General features: G+C 46.6%; 1 protein-coding gene across 1 annotated transcript in view; it reads left to right on the top strand.

The window, feature by feature from the left end:
- Positions 1-24602, top strand: part of LOC147711637 (E3 ubiquitin-protein ligase TRIM15-like) — a 193028-nt gene that overhangs the window by 140056 nt on the left and 28370 nt on the right. The window contains exon 4 of the mRNA XM_086920214.1: positions 16758-16807. Within this exon, the coding sequence (XP_086776340.1) occupies positions 16758-16807 (50 nt within the window). The remainder of the gene's footprint in view (positions 1-16757; positions 16808-24602) is intronic.

Genomic DNA, 24602 nt, shown 5'->3' with positions numbered 1-24602 from the left:
AAAAAAATGTAACATTTCGGAGGAAACGGAGAAACGTGAAATTGAATGAACAATAGGGCTTATGTAAAAAGCCTGTCTTCGTTAAAATTCGAAGATGGTGGACTGACATGGCTCAGCCAATGAGAGACCTGGATTTTGTTGAAAGAATGTAGAATGTAGAGAGTTTAAATAGAGAAAAGGTATAAAACCTGACATCATGAGCAGGGCAAAAGCTCTTGCTTCCCAATTCCTGAATGATGTGCTGATGGACTTTTGGCGCACGTAAGGACAGTAGACTTTAATTGATATTTTTCAGGTGAACCGAGAGATAGACAGGGAAATAGAATTAGGGTATGGAAACTGTTATTTGCTTATACTTCATGTTTCTGATCTTGCTTTAATAAATGTCAGATTAATAATTCATTTCCTAATATAATGCTGCTTTCTTATTTACTTTAAAATAAAGTTTCGAAAACGTAAATGCTCTTTCTTTATGAAGAATAAAGTCAATAAAATTAGATTTGAAAAGACAAGCTGGTCTTGTTTATTCATGGTCTAGTTACTATCAGTTGATCCAATCGCCTTAGTGATCTGTTTAATAAATAATAAATATTTATAAAACCATGGTAAAGATGATAAACTGCAGTTGTATATAATAGTGTAAATAATAAGTGAGTAAATTTATTAATCAGACCACATGATTCAGTTGCTCAAAAATTGTGTTATGGGCCTGTTTGAGTGTATCATGATTAATGGTGAGTATTGAGGTAATAGGTAGTGCTTGTGAGACAGTTTTTCAATAGGAGCGCTGGATCATCAACAAGAGATTAGAGGCCTCTGCCGTGTCATTCGCACCAATATGTCAATGGGTTAATTCATACAGCATCCTTCCAGGCACAACACAATTTTGATCGAAATGGATCATCTATGGAAGGACATACATCTGGTAACCTCTTAGCCAAGATTTCTGTGATCATTTTGTAAACCCAGTTTAACTAAGATATTGGTCTATAGGAACAAACTAATCTAGCATCTTTACCCAGTTTAAGGATCATAACTACAGTTGCCTCATATTAGGAACGTGAAAATTAACAGCCTTCCAGAGAGATCTTATTAAAATAAGATACCCAGAAAGAGACCAAAGAGTTTAACAATTTTTATAGAATTCAGATGGGATCCCATCTGAGCCTTCTGCTTTCCCTTTACTGAGCCTCCTAACCTGTTCCATTATCTCTCCCTCTGTGATCACGTCTGGGCCTGCTGCTGTCCCTTTACTGAGCCTCCTAACCTGTTCCCTTATCTCTCCATCTGTGATCCTTCCCCTACGGCCTAAAATCTGCTGTTCCGTAAGACGTGGGTGTTTTTGTTTTGCAACCAGTTTTTCATTACTAAGCGGTATGGGTTCAAATCTTCCTTATATAACCCACTAAGGCTCTTCAATGTCTTTGCAGTAGAGAATGGTGACAAGGTTTACACTGGCAGGGATTGGATGCTAGAATGTTGTGTTGTGGGCACTGGCAGGAATACACATGGACCTCAGGCAAAAAGGTATTATCTACCTGTGGTCGCCAGTGGATAGTTATAGTTAGGACCTAGTTTCCATAGGAAAAGCGTTTTTTCTTTTCCTAATAACTTTGGGAAACTTTGCGAAATTAAAAAAACTAGTGGGGCGCTCTGGTCAGCTTCTGTCTTGAAAGTTTCGGAGTGAATAGCCAAGCTGGGACCAAAACGTGTTATCTCCATGGTATTTTCCATAGGAAACTTTGGACACGGCTACAGCTCGAACTGCTGAATGGAATTACACCAAATTTTGCAAAAAGGTAGCCCTTGGTTCAGAAAGAGTCTTTTTTGTTAAATGGTGTACATCCGTTCAGTAGTTCCTGCGAAATTAAAAAAATAGAGGTTGGAAAATCAGTTTCCCATAGGAAACTTTAGACATGGCTACAGTTCGACTAGCTGAACAGAACTACACCAAATTCGGCAAAAAGGTAGTGCTTGGCTCAGAAAGCGTCCTTTTTAGGTCTCTGCCTAGCGAAGTCTTCTCCATTGGCTGGCTTCCTAAACGGAGGCCAGCCATTGGAGGAGAGGGGCATCACTCCGTTTAAGCCCCGTCTTTTTGGGATTGAGGGGTGTGTTTTTTCATTTCTTTCTGTTTTCTTTCTCTCCTCTTCCAATTGGCTGGAGTTTTACATTCCCGCCAATGGGAAGAGGAGAGTAAGAAAACACGCCCCGAATCCCAAAATGACGCTGCCTTTCTCAGTCATTTCCGCATGACCTAGGAGAAAGATGGTGGTGTTCGACTACCCTCCTGATGGCTTGCAGCATCCTCCCGCCTCTCGCACTTCCTGGGCACTGCGGAGCTCCCCTGGGCGCCTCAGTGATACACAGGCCTTGGTGGTAGTTTGTGTAGCGTCTGCCAAGGCCCGTCTCTGCCAGTGCGTGTGACTCGCCCCGTGGGACCGGTTCAAAGCCGGGATCTGTAAACACGTAGAGGCCTCCTTCCTGCATCCTTCGTTTGTCGGCAAGTGCTCGGCTTCTGCGCTGTCAGTGCGGTTTTGTTTCTCAGGGTGGACCCTTGTGCAATTGGAGGTCCGGGGGGGCGTGGGGGGGAATGGGGTGAGCTCGCGATCGGCTGTGCCATGGCTGACGGAAGTCGGTGCCTACCGAGGACAACAGAGAGCGGTTACCCACGCCTGGTCTAGCCGTGACTGCCCTCCATCACCCCAGACCCTAGCTGTAACAGTTACATTGCACCTCAGCCGAAAACATTTCAAGGGCTTTGCGGGGCACCTAAAATTCCCAACTTTTTGTGCGCCTGTACATGTCTACGGCCTGGGAATGTCAGTGAGATTATTGGATGCTCAGAGGCCCTTCATCACAATTTGTCAAGGGTGATGGTGTGTGTGTGTGTGTGTGTGTGTGTGTGTGTGGGGGGGGAGGCGACCAGTACTAATATTCTGTGGTACGCCATTACCCGCACCATCAGCCTGACCCATAGCCCGACCCATAGCCGTCCAGTAAGAGGCCCCCCCTTCACACCCTCCGTGGCAACTCCACCTCCGAGGCGCTATCGTTTTGGAAGCGCATCCCTAGGTCGGGCCCGGAGAGTGACCCAACACCAGCCTCCCCACCGCTCCTTCCACCTCCTTCGCAGGACGTCCCGGGAATAGCAGACTTAGTCCACCATACTCCCATGTTGGATAACATGTACATCACTCACATTGCTCATGGTAGCATCTGCTATAAATTGACTGCAAAAACTGCACGCACAGAACTCCCTCTTCTCCCCCCCCATCCCGTCTCCCGGCCAATGTTTGTTGTCAAATGTTCACTCCTGCAGCCTTTGGCTTGCAGGAGTGAGCAGCGCACAGGGTGGAAGCATTCCTTTCCTCGTTGGTCAAATTACATAACGCGCTATGCTTTCGCTTTTGATTGTATCTTTCACCAACCCCTGACTTTCACCTCCGGCCCATTTAATTGAAACAAACCTTCGCGGGTGAGGTCTGTCTCCCTAATCCTTCTCTGAGGGAGCTCATAATCTCTCAATTACGAGGAAATCGGCTCACAGAAAAGCCCATTATGAAGAATAGGCTGCCCTTAACGAGGTTTATAAGAAGGAGTGATATTGTGCCTCAGTTTTCCAAATGCGAGGCCTGATCCCAAGGAAAACACTGACCAGGTAAAACAAAAGCCACAGGGATTTACTAAAATGTTACATTTCTTTCAAAATTCCATCCTCCATTACAGGGCAGCTATCGCCCAAGCTTTGTCTTTTCGGAAGGAGGGTGATTTATTGCTCATTCTGCAAAAGTCTGTCTGAGGGAAGAGCGCATTAATCAGCCCCTCTCCGCTTCTCAGAAAAATATCCCCCTTTCGTCTGAAGTTTTAAAATATAATATTTATGAAGGTGACCGCAGCACAGACCCGGCGAGCAAGACAGCAATGTTTACTTTCAAACACTCTGCTCCTCAGTTGGGCTCTGCCGGAGGGGCCATGGCCCAAAACAACCAGACCCGGACACATGTTTATCAAATAGCAGAAAAGGACATCTTTATTTTAGATCAGGTAACTCCAAAATTCAGGCAATTGTGTTTATAATCTTAACAATTTAGTAAAATGTGCCAAAAACTTTAATTTTTTCCTGCGTATAAAATATTAGCATATTTAGACCGAAACCCTCAATAGTATGTTATCACATTCCTTCCAAACCTTGTTTTTCATTTCTCTTCATTTGTTACCTTTACTCCTTATTATAACATTTTTATTTATTTATTTATTTATTTATTATAATTTTTTTTTAGGGATGGGAGGGTGGGACTTACTGAAAAAAAAACAACTCCCGCCACCCAGCTGCCGCCTCACGACCTCCCTCTGCAGGCACTGTGACGTTTCACAGCGCGCGCCCCTGCCTCCTACCTACCTGTCCTATCCGTGCGCTCGGTCTGGTCCATTGGGCGAAAGACCCCAGGGGGAGACCGCTCGCGCTCTGCTCACCCTGGGGCCCCCATTGGAGGAGGGGGTGGGGTGGAGCCAGGGACGTGGTCTTCTGTATTCTGGGAGATATCATGCAGCCCCATCCTGTTAATCCTTTCCAGAGGCGTCAGAAGCAGACCTGCTGGCTGAGACCCCCTTGGTTACTCAGAGAGTCTGTTTCATTTTTGCACCATTTCTTCCGCCAGCCTGTTAATTTATAAATGCATGAAGACCGGGGGCAGGTAAGATTCTTCCTGTTTGTTTTGTAAGCCATGGGCCAGACATTGGAGGAGGGGGAGGTGTGGAGCCGGCTATAGCATTAGAAACAAGAAGAATCTCACCCCCCCCCCCCCCCCTTGTCTTCATGCATTTATAAATTAACAGGCTGGCGGAAGAAATGTTGCAAAAATTGAAACAGACTCTCTGAGTAACCAAGTGTGTCTCAGCCAGCAGGTCTGCTTTTGACGCCTCTGGAAACTTTTAAGGCAGCTCTAATCACTGTGCCTCCTTCAGAGCTCCCAACTTGCACAGTAATTATCTGCCAAGTGCAATGAAGCATGAGTCACCCATAAAGCATTGTCAGGGAAGCTGTTAACAAAAAGAAAGATTCTTAGTGGAGTGCCAGGACAAAAAGTAACAACCAGCATTTTCAATGCAACAGGTCTCACATTTACACCAGTTTCGGCTATTGGCATTGTAAACGACAATGCCTTTTAGTTAGGGTTTGTTTTTTTAAACATAAATAAAACGCATTGTCATTTACAATGCCAATAGCTTAAATTTGTTTAAAAACATGCTATCACAGGTGTATTTTGGTTTCTATAATAAGGGCATGTGTTACTTCATGGCCGCAAGTAGAGGCCCTGAAAACCCTGACATGTAATATACCAGGTATACCTTATGTCTCCCTCACTGATGAGCAGACAGCAAAACACTCACACTGCCCTGTGAAACCTCTGAAAATTAAAATAATCCTCCTTTCCATGCGCCCCACAACTGTGAGGTTTAATCGCTTTAAAATCCTACAAGTTGTAAAAACAATTACTGCCATAATTTTAAAAATAAGCAGAAGGCGGCCTTCAAAAGAACGTGAACCTTTAACACTTCACAGCTAAACGGGGCCTTGTGCTGCAGCCGGGAGAAGGCCGGGCCTGAGGAAACGCAGAGGCGTCCTGACGTGAATTTGTGTGTGGCTCTGTCTGTGTGTGTGTGTGTGTGTGTGTGTGTGTGTGTGTGTGTGTGTGTGTGTGTGTGTGTGTGTGTGTGTGTGTGTGTGTGTGTGTGTGTGTGTGTGTGTGTGTGTGCGTGGCTCTGTCTGTGTGTGTGTGTTGGGCTCTGTGTGTGGCTCTGTGTGGGTAGCTTTTTTTGTAGGTGGCTCTGTGTGAGGTTGGCTCTGTGTGAGGTTGGCTGTGTGTGTGTGGTTGGCTCTGTGTGTGTGGGTGGCTCTCTGTGTGTGTGTGGGTGGCTCTGTGTGTGTGTGGGTGGCTCTGTGTGTGTGTGGGTGGCTCTGTGTGTGTGTGTGGGTGGCTCTGTGTGGGTGGATTTGTGTGTATGGCTCTGTGTGTGGGTGCAAATACAATAGGTCTCGCATTTGCGAGAGATTAAGCTATTGGCAGTGTAAATGACAATGCCATTTACTTATATGTTTTAAAAACTAAAACATAAATAAAAATAATGTCATGAGCAATGCTAATAGCTCTAACTTTAACAAGGCCGAGACCATTGCATTGTAAATGATTGTTAGGTCTCTACCTAGCGAAGGCTGCGCTTGCTCAGTTTCACTGGGGAGAACTGATGTTTTGCAGAGTGGGACTTGAACCCGCCCCTCTTCTCCATTGGCTGGTTTCCTAAACGGAGGACAGCCATTGGAGGAGAAGGGTGTCACTCCGTTTAAGCCCCGTCTTTTTGGGATTCGGGGGGGGGTGTTTTTTTACTTTCTTTCTGTTTTCTTTCTCTCCTCTTCCCATTGGCTGGAATTTTACATTCCAGCCAATGGGAAGAGGAGAGAAAAATAACACGCCCCTGAATCCCAAATTGAACCGTGCGTTTCTCCGAGGCATTTCTGCTTCGCCGCGGAGAAACATGGTGGTGTTTCCACCACCTCAGCTTCTTTCTCCCGGTTGCCTGCTCGGACCCCTTTCTCTTGTCTTAATGACATTGTGCAGAGCCCTGCGCCTGAACCAGCCTAGTCGGTCGTAATTAAAATCATTAATAAATAAATGAACCCGTGGTGGGGGCAGCCAGCCCTCCCCGTCCCCAACCCTGTGGCTTGCACCATTGTACGGGGAGGGGGGATGGTGCGGCTTTTGTTTATGCTGTCTCTTTACACTAGATTCAACCGAGGACAGGCTGGCAGCCTGGTTAAAAGGACTGTAAGAAGCACAGTTCTCGTGACTGCAGGCACTCAACTTTCTGTGCTGCTGTACAGGGTTTCAAATGCACATCGGTATACTTGTCAATCATGCTCACTTTACAGCCCTGCACCACATACAGTCTGCTTTTCTGGGACTGCGAGAGAAAGCATTGAGAAAGGAGCGAGGGAGGGGGAAGGAAGTGGGTGCGCACTGCCGGAAGTAGCAGAGGTGACTGGCACACCCTGTATATAAATCTTGCATAAGGAAATGCCTGCTGAATCAGTTTTCCATTACGCATAATGTGTACATTTTAACCCCCGCGGGAGCCTATCCTGGCTTTCTGGTGGCTTGCTTCGTTTGACCAGAACCGGGCGGGATGCCATAGAAAAGCAAACGTGTGATTAACTCGAAGAAATTGCTCAATCCAACAGCATTACCCTACAGGGCCGGACTGGGAACCAAAACCGGCCCCCACCCATGCGGCGCACCGGGGGATTGCCCGGTGCCCGCTACGGCCAGTCCGTGCCTGTTACCCTATGCCCTGAAGAAGCAGAGGTGAAAGGAGAAGCGAAAATAGAAATGCAGTTAAGGTCGTAAGCAGGGGTTCGAGTTCGAGTTTCCGGGTATTGTGGGAGGAGGTAGGGGGGAGGGGTGGCTGGAGTGAAGTCACACCTCCAACAGGATCATTTGTGGGTAAAAGATAATGTGCGCTGTAGAAAACATAAGCTATGGATTTTTTTGTGTGAACTGCTTCTCTGAGGCAGTGGCACCGTCTAACCCAAAATAATGGCCCCTCCCTACAGAATGTGAAGACGGGCCCCTCCGTTTCCAGGATATTCTTTGGTGTTGGACTGAATGGGCCTCTCTGAAGGGCTGGCGGGCCCCATGAGGTTTGGGGGTTATCTACGCCGCAGGGGCTGCAGTATTCCCCTGCTGTGTGGGGAAAGTAATGCTGGGGCATATGTACTAAAATATCACGCGACGCAGGCAGCACCTTCTCCAAAACCCTGTTCTCTTCTTCTGTGCTGATCTGCTGTTCCCTTCATCCGCCTACTTCTCTAACTCCCTGTTCTCTTCTCTTCTCCTGTGCTGATCTGCTGCTCTCTTCCACCCGCCTCCTTCTTTAACTCCCTGTTCTGTTCTCCCATCCTGAGCTGCTGCTCTCTTCCACCCCGTCCCCTTCTCCAAAACCCTGGTCTCTTCTCCCGTGCTGATCTGCTGTTCCCTTCCACCGCCTATTTCTCTAACTCCCTGTTCTCTTCTCCTGTGCTGATCTGCTGATGTCTTCAACACGCATCCTTCTTTAACTCCCTGTCCTCTTATAATATGCTGATCTGCTGCTCTCTTCCACAAACATCCTTCTGTAACTGCACACTCGCATACATACAACCATGCACACACATACAACACACATGCAACCACACACATCTATCTATCGCCCTCACTCTATCTATCGCCCTCACTCTATCTATCGCCCTCACTCTATCTATCGCCCTCACTCCCTGTTCTCTTCTCATGTGCTGATCTGCTCCTCTCTTCCACCCACCTCCTTATTTAACTCCATGTTCTCTTCTCCTGTGCTAAACTGCTGTTCTCTTTCACCCCGCCCCCTTATCTAACTCACTGTTTTCTTCTCCTGTGCTAATCTGCTGTTCTCTTCTACCCGCTTCCTTACTTAACTCCCTGTTCTCTTCTCATGTGCTGATCTGCTCCTCTTCCACCACCTCCTTATTTAACTCCATGTTCTTTTCTCCTGTGCTAAACTGCTGTTCTCTTTCACCCCGCCCCCTTATCTAACTCACTGTTCTTCTCCCGTGCTGATCTGCTGTTCCCTTCCACCGCCTATTTCTCTAACTCCCTGTTCTCTTCTCCTGTGCTGATCTGCTGATGTCTTCAACACGCATCCTTCTTTAACTCCCTGTCCTCTTATAATATGCTGATCTGCTGCTCTCTTCCACAAACATCCTTCTGTAACTGCACACTCGCATACATGCAACCATGCACACACATACAACACACATGCAACCACACACATCTATCTATCGCCCTCACTCTATCTATCGCCCTCACTCCCTGTTCTCTTCTCATTTGCTGATCTGCTCCTCTCTTCCACCACCTCCTTATTTATCTCCATGTTCTTTTCTCCTGTGCTAAACTGCTGTTCTCTTTCACCCCGACCCCTTATCTAACTCACTGTTCTTCTCCTGTGCTAATCTGCTGTACTCTTCCTCCCGCTTCCTTACTTAACTCCCTGTTCTCTTCTCATGTGCTGATCTGCTCCTCTCTTCCACCCACCTCCTTATTTATCTCCATGTTCTCTTCTCCTGTGCTGGTCTGCTGCTCTCTTCCACCGCCTCCTTCTTTAACTCCATGTTCTCTTCTCCTGTGCTGATCTGCTCCTCTCTTCCACCCGCCTCCTTCTTTAACTCCATGTTCTCTTCTCCTGTGCTGATCTGCTGCTCTCTTCCACCCGCCTCCTTCTTTAACTCCATGTTTTCTTCTCCTGTGCTGATCTGCCGCTCTCTAAAACCCGCCCCCTTCTTTAACTTCCTGTTCTGTTCTCCCATCCTGATCTGCTGCTCTCTTCCACCCGCCCCTTCTCCAAAACACTGTTTTCTTCTCCTGTGCTGATCTGCTGTTCTCTTCCACCGCCTCCTTCTTTAACTCCCTGTTCTGTACTCCCATCCTGATCTGCTGCTCTCTTCCACCCGCCCCCTTCTCCAAAACCCTGTTCTCTTCTCAAGTGCTGATCTGCTGTTCCCTTCCACCGCCTACTTCTCTAACTCCCTGTTCTCTTCTCTTCTCCTGTGCTGATCTGCTGCTCTCTTCCACCCCGTCCCCTTCTCCAAAACCCTGGTCTCTTCTCTCGTGCTGATCTGCTGTTCCCTTCCACCGCCTACTTCTCTAACTCCCTGTTCTCTGTTCCTGTGCTGATCTGCTGATCTCTTCGACACGCATCCTTCTGTAACCGCACACTCGCATACCTACAACCATGCATGCACACACATACAACAACACACATGCAACCACACACATCTATCGCCCTCACTCTATCTATCGATTGCCCGCACTCTATCTATCGCACAACAACAGCATCACTCAGGGGCACCACAGCATCACTCAGGGGCACCACAACATCACTATGCACTACCACAGCATCACTGAACGCCACAGGATCACTTGTCGCCACCACAACATCACTCAGCGCCACCACAGTATCAATCTGTGCTAACATTCAACAACAACTGATTCAAATATGTTCTCTCAATGTTTCAAGCTTTTTTACAAATGTCATAAAAAAATGTTGATATTTCACTTCTGTTCTTATATTTTAGTCACAATAAAATACACTGAACATAATCTTCACAAGAGTTATTTACAAAAGTTTAAGCTATTGCCATTATCAATTACAAAAACTTTTATTTAAGTATTAATTATTTAAAAAAACATTTATTTGTAAAATCAATACTTCTAAGTCACGTAAATACAAAACATGTTGCATTAAAAATGCTATAGGTGTCACATTGTCAAAAAATAAAAGTATTAGCATTGTAAATGACAACGCTATTAATTTCTTAATTTTCAAAAATAACACAAATAACAAATTTGTCATGTACAGGACAAATAACTCAAACTTTCCTAATGCAAGACCTATTGCATTGCAAATGCTTGTTCCTCTTGAAGTCGCTGTGGTCTCTTCCACCCATCAATTCGATCCTTTATTAGCTTAAATATTCCCACTGTCCATTTTATTGCTCTCATCCGATCGACTCCTGCCCATCTCTGCTTCTCCTTCCTTTCTCGCTCACAGAACCATTTTTCTCCCTCTACCAGATCCTTTCTACAACATGTCCTTTTTATCACATTAGGCCAGTCTCTTCCTTTCTTAAACTCCCTTCCATATACTTGTTTTACATTTAGCACTTTGGCTGGAGCCGAGAGCTACCCTCTCTCGCTCTCTCTCTCCCTCCCTCCAAGCAGAGAGAGAGAAAAGAAAGATGGGGCTGCGGGAGGAGGAAGTGCTGCATGGCAGCCACAGAAAGAGCCCCCGCTCCCCAATAACAGCACCACATACCCCCCTGTCCCTCCCGAAAATCACCCATCTGCAACACCAAAAGCGACCCAAAGGACATTCTCACCAAAAACCCTGGTCATAGCGTGGAAAAATACAACTCCGCCCCACTGATTCCATCAAGTTCAGACAGGGGAAAAAACATGTTTTGGAGATTTTCTTGCTCAACTAGCTTCCTTTGCAAACTTGCTGCGAAGTAAACAACACCCAGGGGAAGAATACCGAGAGTGGGGTGATAATTGCCAACGCAGATAGGACACACCAAGAACTGCGTGGTCTGTGCTCTGTGTATGTGTGTGTGGTTCTGTGGCTGTGTGTGTGTGTGGCTCTGTGTGTGTGTGTGTGTGTGTGTGTGCAAATGCAATAGGTCTCGCATTTGCGAGAGATTAAGCTATTGGCGTTGTAAATGACAATGCCATTTCTCTGTTTTCAAAACCAACACATCAATAAAAAGTTTGTCATTTACAATGCCAATAGCTCTAACTTTTGCAAAGGCAAGACCGTTGCATTGTAAATGCTTGTTTTTAAATGGTGTAAATCCATTCACTAGCTGCTGAGAAAATAAAAAAGTAAAGGTTTTGATAAATAGAGGCACAGTGATTCCGCAGACCCTCCCGTCCACAAGCTTTATTCTAATTGGCTGTCAACACTCCAAACCAGGAAGTGTTGGCAGCCATCTTGTGACTCAATAGAACCGACGTGATGGATCAAGCCCTGATCTTTTGACTGGGTAAGAGTGATCTGCTCAATTCAGACACTCTGTTCATCACCACCCCCTTTTCTGAATCGTTTTTGGCCACTATAGGTGTGGCAGGGTATACTCAGACATGAGTCCCTTTCTCACTGCCCCATCAGGATTCAAGCAAGCCGGGCCGAAGAAGGCTGAAATGCCAGAAACCGGTCCCCGGTAGCTTGTCTCCTTTCTGGTGAAGAATTGGCTTGGTAGTTTAGTCTGCCCTGTTCCCATGATGCACTGGGCCAGGGACAGACTGATTTGCATATAGCCAGGTTCTGAGCTGGGATGGGGCAGTGAGATAAATAACGGTGATGGATCAAGCCCTGATCTTTTGACTGGGTAAGAGTGGTCTGCTCAATTCAGACACTCTGTTCATCACCACCCCCTTTTCTGAATCGTTTTTGGCCACTATAGGTGTGGCAGGGTATACTCAGACATGAGTCCCTTTCTCACTGCCCCATCAGGATTCAAGCAAGCCGGGCCGAAGAAGGCTGAAATGCCAGAAACCGGTCCCCGGTAGCTTGTCTCCTTTCTGGTGAAGAATTGGCTTGGTAGTTTAGTCTGCCCTGTTCCCATGATGCACTGGGCCAGGGACAGACTGATTTGCATATAGCCAGGTTCTGAGCTGGGATGGGGCAGTGAGATAAATAACGGTGATGGATCAAGCCCTGATCTTTTGACTGGGTAAGAGTGGTCTGCTCAATTCAGACACTCTGTTCATCACCACCCCATTTTCTGAATCAATAGAACCGAGTCACAAGAAAACAGGGAAGCAAAGGTGAGAAAGAGGAAAAGGGGGTAGGTTAGAATCACCCTTACCACCTAGGCCCACAAGGAGCCCCAGGGCCAAAAAAAAGCGTTTTTCTTTTTATTTCTGCGAAATTCGCGCTGGGTCTGTAAATCCCGGCAAAATTGTTTTTTTTTAAATGAAGAGTGGGCTCCCGCGCTTCATTTAATTGAGCCCCTGCTCTTAATTTTTTAATATCATAATTATTATTACTGTAGTTGTTGTTGTTTTTTTTGTCGTTAGTTGTGGTGTTGTTATTATCATCGGTTGTGGTGTTGATAGTTGTCATCGGTTGTAGTGTTATTGTTATTGCATTCTACCAGCTCAGATCCTCACACACAAGGCCACCTACACATTTCCATCCAGGTGAATACCAGAGTAGCGTGTTACCCCTTCTCGAAAAGCTTCGGAGCGTTGTCAAGCTTATGAAGCGCTATACAGATGTAAACACAGCAATAATACACAGATCATGTTATCGCTACTGTTACTATCTGCAGCACAGAACTGTCTCTTGGTGCTGTGTTTCACGCTGGCGCGTGCACTTCACATCACTTTCACTTGATGGTGAGCTCTTGTGACTTCCTGCTTTTGTACGGGACACATGCGCCCGGGGTGCCTTAACATGTGTAACAAGATTGAGGGTCCCTTTCTTCTTGTACTCGGGGGAGTCCGTGTTCTGGACAGCCAAACTAATTGTTTTAATGCCTTTGCACCTCCCTCATGACCCCTCCATACTCTGCCTACTCTAGTGCCTCTATCTGCTTTCCATGAGCTCTGAAAGCCACACGGTGCAGTCCAACCTCTCCTGCCTGATCTTACTATTCCTGACTGCTCCCAGACAGTTTGCAGCGCTTCTGCCTGCTCCCTGTAAACTCCCTGCGCTCAAGATCACTCCCTTCCATACCTGCCTGATTCCAGCATACCCGCAGCACCCTAGCCTGCTACCTGTGAACAGCCTACATAAGAACAAACTCCTCCTTGCTTGCCTGCTTCCAGCTACCACGCATGACCCCTGCCTGCTCTCTGTGAACAGCCGGCATGAGAAAAGTCTCCTCCATACCTGCCTGCATCCAGCCTCCCCGCACTGTCGGTGCCTGCTCCCTGTGAACACCATGTAGTCAGGGTCACTTCCTTCCAGACCTGCCTGTTTCTAGCATCCTTGCCTGCTCCCTGTGAACACCCTGCACTCAGGATCACTCTCCTTCAGACTGGCCTGTTCCCAGCATCTCTGCAGCACACCTACCTGCTTTCTGTGGACACCCTGCCCTCTGGATCACTCCCATCTACTACATACATGCCTGGTTCAAGCATGCCCGCAGCACCCCTGCCTGCTCCCTGTGAAAATCCTATTTTCAGGGTTACTTCACGCTGCTCTGCCTGCTACCTGCAACTCTCACCGGTACCTGATCCCAGGCAGCCCTTACCCATGACTCTGCTCTCTGTGCAGCGTGAAGCCCTCATTTCCCACAGCTACTCCCACCTGCTGTGCCTGCTCCGCACCTCCTCCCACCACCTCCCGCTCTGCGTGTGCCGGCATGCAGCCTCCCTCCCTGCGCCCTCCACAGGGACCTGAAACCCTGCCTGTGCCGCCAGCCTCCTCCGAGCCAGGCCTGGGTGGGACTGGACCGGAGGACCGAGGCCTGAACCCCGCCTGGGAGTGGCAGGCAGAGCGGGGGAAGCAATGCGTGATGGATGCCCTCAAGGAGCCGAACACCCCCAAGGGCTCGCCCAGCACAGACATGCTCTTCGCCCTGCTGGCCCAAAGCGAAGCCCTACGTAAAGGTACCAGAAACATACCGTCAGTGAAAGGTGTCCGGGGGTGTTAGGGGCGGCGGTGCGCGGGAGCGGGGTGTATGTCAACCTATAGCTAAGGTGCATGTTTCATCAGATTGTGCAATATGTGTAAATATTTTCACCTTTACGGCACCCACACATTTATAGAAATAATAATTTTGGATTGGAAAAAAACTGAGCATTTTTAATGCAGATTCATGTATCGCCTTTGTATCTGGTGAGCAGCGAAACTAGAATTATCAGGCAAATGTGTACTGTGTGTTTTATAAAACTTTTCATTTCACATTTGTTGCACATGCCTGTAACACCATGGCCTTTTTTCAATTTAATTTTTTTTATATTGTTGCTGAATCTATAACGTTCTTAATAAAATTCTCTGAAATATTAACATGTAATAAACAAATAAGTTAAAAGTCTAGGTAACACAATTACTAAATTCATGTACAAATATAAGCACATTCATACATTAATAATTGCAAATAACTGAGTAGGGAATATGGTTAAGGGAGCAAAGTGAAGTGCTCTGAAGTGGTCTGGAAATGTGTAGCACTTTTTAAATCATCTAAAACAAATATGTCCACAATATGCATAACAAAATTATTACCCTCACACATCAATCCAGACAGGCCCCCACTTTGGCTCTGTATTTTATAGTATTTGTTGTAGGATTCAGGTACACTATATTCAGACATGTTATAGTTAGTTTAAAAACCTTCCAAATTCACTGAAAAAACCATAGGTTTCAGGCACGTTATAGTTAGAGATTAGCATTTAAAAAACCTTTGAAATTCACAAAAAAAACATAGATTTCAGGCACGTTATAGTTAAAAATTAACATTTCAAAAACCTTTGAAATTCACTGAAAAAACCATAGGTTTCAGGCACGTTATAGTTAGAAGGACCTTTCATTCGTACAAAACCATATAAATTCTGGCGTTATAGTTAGATCAGCTAACTATAACTCGCACCCCCACAATGCACTGCTGATGACATCACATATTACATCATTCATGACATCACTGATGACATCATCCAGTGACTGTGTGCTTCTGTAAAGTTTAAATATGATGTATATAAATAAATTCCAAGGTGTATTGAGAAATTAATGGGTGTACGAGTGTCTGTATGGATGATTTTGTGGGTGTGCGAGTGTCTGTATGAGTGAGTGATTAAACATGTGTTACTGAATGCATGGGTTAGTGACTAAACTGTGTGAATCTTTGTATCAGTGTGTAACTTGGTGTGTAAGTGTGTGCATGCGTTGATGAGTAGCTACATGAATGTTTATATCAGTTATTGTTTGGTTACCTGAGTATTTGTATGGGTGACTCAGTGTATGTGGGCGTGGGAAGTGTGTGACTGCAGAGATGTGCGAGTGGTTAATACACTGGGTGTATGGGTTCAAGACTGTATAAGTAAACAGCTGTATGGGCGGGTGAGTGAGTGTATGGGTGTGTTGTGAGTGAATGGATGTCTTAGTGGTAAATGTGCGAGTAACTACATAGGTAAAAGACAGTATATTTCAGTAATGGTGTATTTAAATAAGTATATGTGAGAGTAAGTGATAGTGACAGTGGATTTATGGATGAATGTGTACTTGTATGAGTGATTGTAGAAGAGTAAGTTTTGATTAGTTTCTGTAGGAATAAGTGAGTTGGTGTGTATTTATTTTAAGGTGAGTAAATGGGAGTGTGATTGATTCTTTGCATGACTGACTAGATGTGTGAGTAACTCTGGATGAGTGGCGTCTGTGTAGCTGTATGAGTGCGTATCATAGTGTTGTATTGATGATTGACTGCATGTATGATTGACTGTATGGGTGAATGACTGGATGTGTGTGTAGACCTGTAAATCAGTCAGTGTGTATGTTATAACTGGTATTGGTGTGTGTAGGGTTTCAAAAATGGTAGTGTATATTTTAGAGTGGGTGTATGAAAGGTTACATTAGGGTGTGAGGAGATGTATCAGATTTTCACGTGGATGATGTAATCAGTGATATCATTTGATATGTCATCAGTGATGTCACTGACCATGTCATGAATGATGTAATATGTGATGTCATCTGCAGTGCATTGCGGGGGTGCGAGGTATAGTTAGCTGAACTAACTATAACACCGGAATTTCTATTGTTTTGTATGAATGAAATGTCCAACTAACTATAACGTGCCTGAAACCTATGGTTTTTCTGTGAATTTTTAAGTATATACACGAGACTCCACCAGGAGCAGATGCAACAAGTCAGCCCCCCTTTCACTGATCCAATGGACGCTCCTAGAAGACCCACGCTGAGGCACTCCGTGGCCTCACAAGAAGCGCACTGGTCTCACTGAGCTATTTGGCTTAGAACACCCACTTCCTATTAGAAGATATTGAAGGTACTTTTGGGTATCGTTAGAGCTTTGACAGTAGCGTATGAACAGTAACTCACACTGAGCTCTGGTCCGCAGGTGCTGCTCTTAAAACTGAATCTTATTTCAAATACAGGTCTTATGTGATGTTCATACTTTGTTCCTGTAGCTGTCATTGCTCTTTAATACAAAGATCATGTATGTGTTACTACAGGTGTAATAATTTGAAGATTCGGGGCCCAGAGGCGGTAAAGAGTTATAAAGGTAAATATCATTGCGATGATTAGCTCTGAATATTACTGTTCATGAAAATGATATGGTATGTTGTGGTGTGGTATGGTATGGTATTGTATCGTGTGATATGGTATGGGATGGTGGGCTATGGTATGGTTTGGTGTGGTATGGCATGGGATTGTGTGGTATGGTATGGTGTGGCATACTATTGTATGGTGTGATATGGTGTGGTGGGCAATGGTATGATGTGGTGTGCTTTGGTATGGTGTGGTGTGCTATGGTATGGTGTGGTATAGTGTTGTGTGGTATGGTATGGTGTGGGGTGGTATGGCATGGTATGGTATGGTGTGGTGTGCTACGAAATGGTGTGGTGTGCTATGGTATGGTTGTGTGGGCTAGGATATGGTGCGGTATAGTGTTGTGTGTAATGGTATGGTGTGGGGTGGTATGGTATGGTATGGTGTGGTGTGCTACAAAATGGTATGCTATGGGATGTTATGGTGGGATGGTATCGGATAGGATAGTATGGACTGGTATGGTATGGAATGTTATGATGGTATGGTGGGTGTACTATAGGGTGAGATCATGGTATATTATGGTATAGTGGTATGGGATGGTTTGCTATGGTGGTAATGCATGGCATGGGATGGCAGTATGTTATAGTGTGGTGTGCTACAGAATGGTATGGTATGTATGGTATGTTATGGGATGTTATGGTGGGATGGGGTTGGATGGGATGGGATGGTGTGGACTGGTATGGCATGTATGGTGTGGTGTACTATGGTATGATGTGGTCTGGTGGGCTATGGTATGGGGTGGTGTGGTATGGTATACCCTAGTATGGTGTGGTGTGACGGGCTTTGGTATAGTGTGGTGTAGTGTGGTATGCTATGGTATGGTGTGCTACGGAATGGTATGGTATGTATGGTATGTTATGGGATGTTATGGTGGGATGGGATTGGATTGGATTGGATGGGATGGTGTGGACTGGTATGGAATGGAATGTTATGATGGTATGGTGGGTGTACTATAGGGTGAGATCATTGTATAGTATGGTATAGTGGTATGGGATGGTTTGGTATGGTGGTAATGGATATAATGGGATGGCGATATGGTATGGTATGGTATGGTATGGTATGGTATTGTATGGTATTTAGTGGTAACGTGCACTCACGCCAGGGTACAGTTACTTAATTTGTCCCTAAACTTTGTATTTTCAAGATTTTTTTAGATTTCTACTAATCTCCATTGTGTATATGTGATGCAGCATTTCCTTTGTTTAAATCAATCTTCCCCTTAGACATTCATGCTAAGTTTATCGGAAATTCAGATGCGGTAATTTCACACCTCACATTAATTAGTTCATTTATTTATGGGTTTTATATAGCGCCTAAATCACCCCCAAAGCTTTGAACCATGCTGCTGGACAGGCTGACAAGCATTATCAGAACAGAGCAGTCTTAAGAAGCTTTCTAAATCGGAGATAGTCAGGACATTGTCTCAGTAAAATGGGGAGTTGATTCCGATAAAGGGGAGCGAGGTAGCAAAAGGTTTTCCCACCTAACCCTGATTTGCTGATCCGTGGGACCAAGAGAAGCGATTTGGTTCTTGACAGGAGGGTTCTAGAAGGGACATAATGATTACATTTCTTGGTGATGTAGAGGGAGCCATTGTTATACAAGGCCTTGTGGACGGTGCAGCAGATTTAGAATTTAACCCGCTTACGCACTGGAAGCCAATGAAGCTGTTGAAGGGGAGGAAGGGAGGCAGTTTTCTGGGGGGCATTTGAGACAAGGCGCGCTGCGGTGTTCTGAACCACCTGCAATCTGCTAAGCGAGGACTCATTGGCTGAGACCAGGCAAGTGTTGAAATAGTCTAAGCGGCTTACTACCATTGTCTGAATGAGGGTTTTACGAGAAGAATCTGGGAGGAAAGGAAAAACTCGCCATAACAAACCCAGCACATAGAAGCAGGAGCCGGCAGTATAAGCGTGTTTCTACAGGACGGTGGAGTTCAGTGAGATATTCTGGCTCAGCACCTCTAGTGTTTCTACGGGGTGGTGGAGTTCAGTGAGATATTCTGTCCCAGCTCGTGTAGTGTTTCTACAGGACGGTGGAGTTCAGTGAGATATCCTGGCTCAGCCCCTGTAGTGTTTCGACAGGGCGGTGGAGTTTAGTAAGATATTCTGGCTCAGCCCCTGTAGTGTTTGACAGGGCAGTCGAGTTCAGTGAGATATTCTGGCTCAGCCCCTGTAGTGTTTCTAACAGTGTGGTGGAGTTCAATGAGATATTCTGCCTCAGCCCCTCTAGTGTTTCTACAGGGGGGTGGGGTTTAGTGAGATATTCTGGCTCAGGCCCTGTAGTGTTTCTAACAGTGTGGTGGAGTTCAATGAGATATTCTGGCTCAGCCCCGGTAGTGTTTCTACAGGGGGGTGGGGTTTAGTGAGATATTCTGGCTCAGCCCCTGTAGTGTTTCTAACAGTGTGGTGGAGTTCAATGAGATATTCTGGCTCAGCCCCTGTAGTGTTTCTACAGGGGGGTGGGGTTCAGTGAGATATTCTGGCTCAGCCCCTGTAGTGTTTCTACAGGGCAGTGGATTTCAGTGAGATATTCTGGCTCAGGCCCTGTAGTGTTTCTACAGGGTGGTGGAGTTCAGTGAGATATTCTGGCTCTGCCCCTATAGTGTTTCTACAGGGCAGTGGAGTTCAGTGACATAATATGGCTCAGGCCCTGTAGTGTTTCTACAGGGCGGTGAAGTTAATTGAGATATTCTGACTCAGCCCCTGTAGTGTTTCTAACAGTGTGTTGGAGTTCAATGAGATATTCTGGCTCAGCCCCTGTAGTGTTTCTACAGGGCGGTGGTGTTTAGTGAGATATTCTGGCTCAGACCCTGTAGTGTTTCTACAGGGCCGTGGAGTTCAGTGAGATATTCTGGCTCCATCCCTATAGTGTTTCTACAGGGCAGTGTAGTTCAGTGACATAATATGTCTCAGGCCCTGTAGTGTTTTTACAGGGCCGTGAAGTTAAGTGAGATATTCTGACTCAGCCCCTGTAGTGTTTCTAACAGTGTGCTGGAGTTCAATGAGATATTCTGGCTCAGCCCCTGTCATGTTTTTACAGAGAGGTGGGGTTTAGTGAGATATTCTGGCTCAGCCCCTGTAGTGTTTCTACAGGGCGGTGGAGTTCAGTGAGATATTCTGGCTCAGGCCCTGTAGTGTTTCTACAGGGTGGTGGAGTTAAGCGAGATATTCTGGCTCTGCCCCTATAGTGTTTCTACAGGGCAGTGTAGTTCAGTGACATAATATGTCTCAGGCCCTGTAGTGTTTTTACAGGGCGGTGAAGTTAAGTGAGATATTCTGACTCGGCCCCTGTAGTGTTTCTAACAGTGTGGTGGAGTTCAATGAGATATTCTGGCTCAGCCCCTGTCGTGTTTCTACAGGGCGGTGGGGTTTAGTGAGATATTCTGGCTCAGCCCCTGTAGTGTTTCTACAGGGCGGTGGAGTTCAGTGAGATATTCTGGCTCAGGCCCTGTAGTGTTTCTACAGGGTGGTGAAGTTAATTGAGATATTCTGACTCAGCCCCTGTAGTGTTTCTAACAGTGTGGTGGAGTTCAATGAGATATTCTGGCTCAGCCCCTGTAGTGTTTCTACAGGGCGGTGGTGTTTAGTGAGATATTCTGGCTCAGCCCCTGTAGTGTTTCTACAGGGCGGTGGAGTTCAGTGAGATATTCTGGCTCGGGCCCTGTAGTGTTTCTACAGGGTGGTGGAGTTCAGTGAGATATTCTGGCTCCACCCCTATAGTGTTCCTACAGGGCAGTGAAGTTCAGTGACATAATATGTCTCAGGCCCTGTCGTGTTTTTACAGGGCGGTGGGGTTTAGTGAGATATTGTGGCTCAGCCCCTGTAGTGATTCTACAGGGCGGTGGAGTTCAGTGAGATATTATGGCTCAGGCCCTGTAGTGTTTCTACAGGGTGGTGGAGTAAAGTGAGATATTCTTGCTCTGCCCCTATAGTGTTTCTACAGGGCATTGGAGGTCAGTGACATAATATGGCTCAGGCCCTGTAGTGTTTGTACAGGACAGTGGAGTTCAATGAGATATTCTGGATCAGCCCCTGTAGTGTTTCTACAGGGCTGTGGGGTTTAGTGAGATAATCTGGCTCAGCCCCTGTAGAGTTTCTACAGGGCAGTGGTGATATGTGAGATATTCTGGCTCAGCCCCAGTAGGGTTTCTGAGAGGGCTGCGGAGTTCAGTGAGATATTCTGGCTCAGCCCCTGTAGGTTTTCTGACAGGGCAGTGGAGTTCAGGGTGATATTCTGGCTCAGGCCCTGTAGTGTTTCTACAGGGTGGTGGAGTTCAGTGAGATATTCTGGCTCAACCTCTGTAGTGTTTCTACAAGGTGGTGGAGTTAAGTGAGATATTCTGGCTCAGGCCCTGTAGTCTTTCTACAGGACAGTGGAGTTCAGTGACATATTCTGGCTCAGCCCCTGTAGTGTTTCTGGCAGGGCGGTGGAGTTCAGTGAGATATTCTGGCTCAGCCCCTGTGGAGTTTCTGGCAGGACGGTGGAGTTCAGTGAGATATACTGGCTCAGCCCCTGTAGAGTTTCTGGCAGGACGGTGGAGTTCAGTGAGATATTCTGGTCAGCCCCAGTAGTGTTTTTACAGGGCGGTGGAGTAGAGTGACATAATATGGCTCAGGCCCTGTAGTGTTTCTGCAGGGCGGTGAAGTTAAGTGAGATATTCTGACTCAGCCCCTGTAGTGTTTCTACAGGGGGGTGGGGTTTAGTGAGATATTCTGGCTCAGCCCCTGTAGTGTTTCTACAGGGCGGAGGATTTCAGTGAGATATTCTGGCTCAGGCCCTGTAGTGTTTCTACAGGGTGGTGGAGTTCAGTGGGATATTCTGGCTCAGCCCCTATAGTGTTTCTACAGGACAGTGTAGTTCAGTGACATAATATGTCTCAGGCCCTGTAGTGTTTTTACAGGGCGGTGAAGTTAAGTGAGATATTCTGACTCGGCCCCTGTAGTGTTTCTAACAGTGGGGTGGAGTTCAATGAGATATTCTGGCTCAGCCCCTGTAGTGTTTCTACAGGGCAGTGGAGGTCAGTGACATAATATGGCTCAGGCCCTGTAGTGTTTCTACAGGACAGTGGAGTTCAATGAGATATTCTGGCTCAGCCCCTGTAGTGTTTCTACAGGGCTGTGGAGTTTAGTGACATAATATGGCTCAGGCCCTGTAGTGTTTCTAAAGGGCGGTGAAGTTAATTGAGATATTCTGAATCAGCCCTGTAGTGTTTCTAACAGTGTGGCGGAGTTCAATGAGATATTCTGGCTCAGCCCCTGTAGTGTTTCTACAGGACGGTGGGGTTTAGTGAGATATTCTGGCTCAGCTCCTGTAGTGTTTCTACAGGACAGTGGAGTTCAGTGAGATATTCTGGCTCAGGCCCTGTAGTGTTTCTACAGGGTGGTGGAGTTCAGTGAGATATTCTGGCTCCACCCCTATAGTGTTTCTACAGGGCGGTGGAGTTCAGTGAGATATTCTGGCTCAGGCCCTGTAGAGTTTCTACAGGGTGGTGGAGTTCAATGAGATATTCTGGCTCTGCCCCTATAGTGTTTCTACAGGGCAGTGGAGGTCAGTGACATAATATGGCTCAGGCCCTGTAGTGTTTCTACAGGACAGTGGAGTTCAATGAGATATTCAGGCTCAGCCCCTGTAGTGTTTCTACAGGGCTGTGGGGTTTAGTGAGATAATCTGGCTCAGCCCCTGTAGAGTTTCTACAGGGCAGTGGTGATATGTGAGATATTCTGTCTCAGCCCCAGTAGGGTTTCTGAGAGGGCAGTGGAGTTCAGGGTGATATTCTAGCTCAGGCCTTGTAGTGTTTCTACAGGGTGGTGGAGTTCAGTGAGATATTCTGGCTCAACCTCTGTAGTGTTTCTACAAGGTTGTGGAGTTAAGTGAGATATTCTGGCTCAAGCCCTGTAGTGTTTCTATAGGACGGTGGAGTTCAGTGACATATTCTGGCTCAGCCCCTGTAGTGTTTCTGGCAGGGCGGTGGAGTTCAGTGAGATATTCTGGCTCAGCCCCTGTAGAGTTTCTGGCATGGATGGTGGAGTTCAGTGAGATATCCTGGCTCAGCCCCTGTAGAGTTTCTGGCAGGACGGTGGAGTTCAGTGAGATATTCTGTCTCAGCCCCAGTAGGGTTTCTGAGAGGGCTGCGGAGTTCAGTGAGATATTCTGGCTCAGCCCCTGTAGGGTTTCTGACAGGGCAGTGGAGTTCAGGGTGATATTCTAGCTCAGGCCCTGTAGTGTTGCTAACGGGCGGTGGAGTTCAGTGAGATATTCTGGCTCAGCCCCTTTAGTGTTCCTACAGGGTGTGTGAGTTCAGTGAGATATTCTGGTCAGCCCCCGTAGTGTTTCTACAGGGCGGTGATGTTCAGTGACATAATATGGCTCAGGCCCTGTAGTGTTTCTGCAGGGCGGTGAAGTTAAGTGAGATATTCTGGCTCAGCCCCTGTAGTGTTTCTAACAGTGTGGTGGAGTTCAATGAGATATTCTGGCTCAGCCCCTGTAGTGTTTCTACAGGGGGGTGGCGTTTAGTGAGATATTCTGGCTCAGCCCCTGTAGTGTTTCTACAGGGCGGTGGATTTCAGTGAGATATTCTGGCTCAGGCCCTGTAGTGTTTCTACAGGGCGGTGGAGTTCAGTGAGATATTCTGGCTCTGCCCCTATGGTGTTTCTACAGGGCAGTGGAGTTCAGTGACATAATATGGCTCAGGCCCGGTAGTGTTTCTACAGGGCGGTGAAGTTAAATGAGATATTCTGACTCAGCCCCTGTAGTGTTTCTAACAGTGTGGTGGAGTTCAGTGAGATATTCTGGCTCAGCCCCTGTAGTGTTTCTAAAGGGCGGTGGAGTTCAGTGAGATATTCTGGCTTAGGCCCTTTAGTGTTTCTACAGGGTGGTGGAGTTCAGTGAGATATTCTGGCTCAGCCCCTATAGTGTTTCTACAGGGCAGTGGAGGTCAGTGACATAATATGGCTCAGGCCCTGTAGTGTTTCTACAGGACAGTGGAGTTCAATGAGATATTCAGGCTCAGCCCCTGTAGTGTTTCTGGCAGGGCGGTGGAGTTCAGTGAGATATTCTGGCTCAGCCCCTGTAGAGTTACTGGCAGGACGGTGGAGTTCAGTGAGATATTCTTGCTCAGCCCCTGTAGTGTTTCTGGCAGGGCGGTGGAGTTCAGTGAGATATTCCGGCTCAGCCCCTTTAGTGTTCCTACAGGGTGTGTGAGTTCAGTGAGATATTCTGGTCAGCCCCCGTAGTGTTTCTAACAGTGTGGTGGAGTTCAATGAGATATTCTGGCTCAGCCTCTGTAGTGTTTCTACAGGGGGGTGACGTTTAGTGAGATATTCTGGCTCAGCCCCTGTCGTGTTTCTACAGGGCGGTGGGGTTTAGTGAGATATTCTGGCTCAGCCCCTGTAGTGTTTCTACAGGGTGGTGGAGTTCAGTGAGATATTCTGGCTCTGCCCCTAGTGTTTCAACAGGGCAATGGAGGTCAGTGACATAATATGGCTCAGGCCCTGTAGTGTTTCTACAGGACAGTGGAGTTCAATGCGATATTCTGGCTCAGACCCTGTAGCGTTTCTACAGGGCGGTGGAGTTCAGTGAGATATTCTGGCTCTGCCCCCATGGTGTTTCTACAGGGCAGTGGAGTTCAGTGACATAATATGGCTCAGCCCCTGTAGTGTTTCTACAGGGTGGTGAAGTTAAGTGAGATATTCTGGATCAGCCCCTGTAGTGTTTCTACAGGGCTGTGGGGTTTAGAGAGATAATCT

Source organism: Lissotriton vulgaris, chromosome 5 (genome assembly GCF_964263255.1).
Source record: "Lissotriton vulgaris chromosome 5, aLisVul1.2, whole genome shotgun sequence".
Classification (NCBI taxonomy): Eukaryota; Metazoa; Chordata; class Amphibia; order Caudata; family Salamandridae; genus Lissotriton; species Lissotriton vulgaris.
The sequence above is the reverse complement of the archived record's forward strand: the minus strand, read 5'-3'. Positions and strand labels throughout refer to the sequence as shown.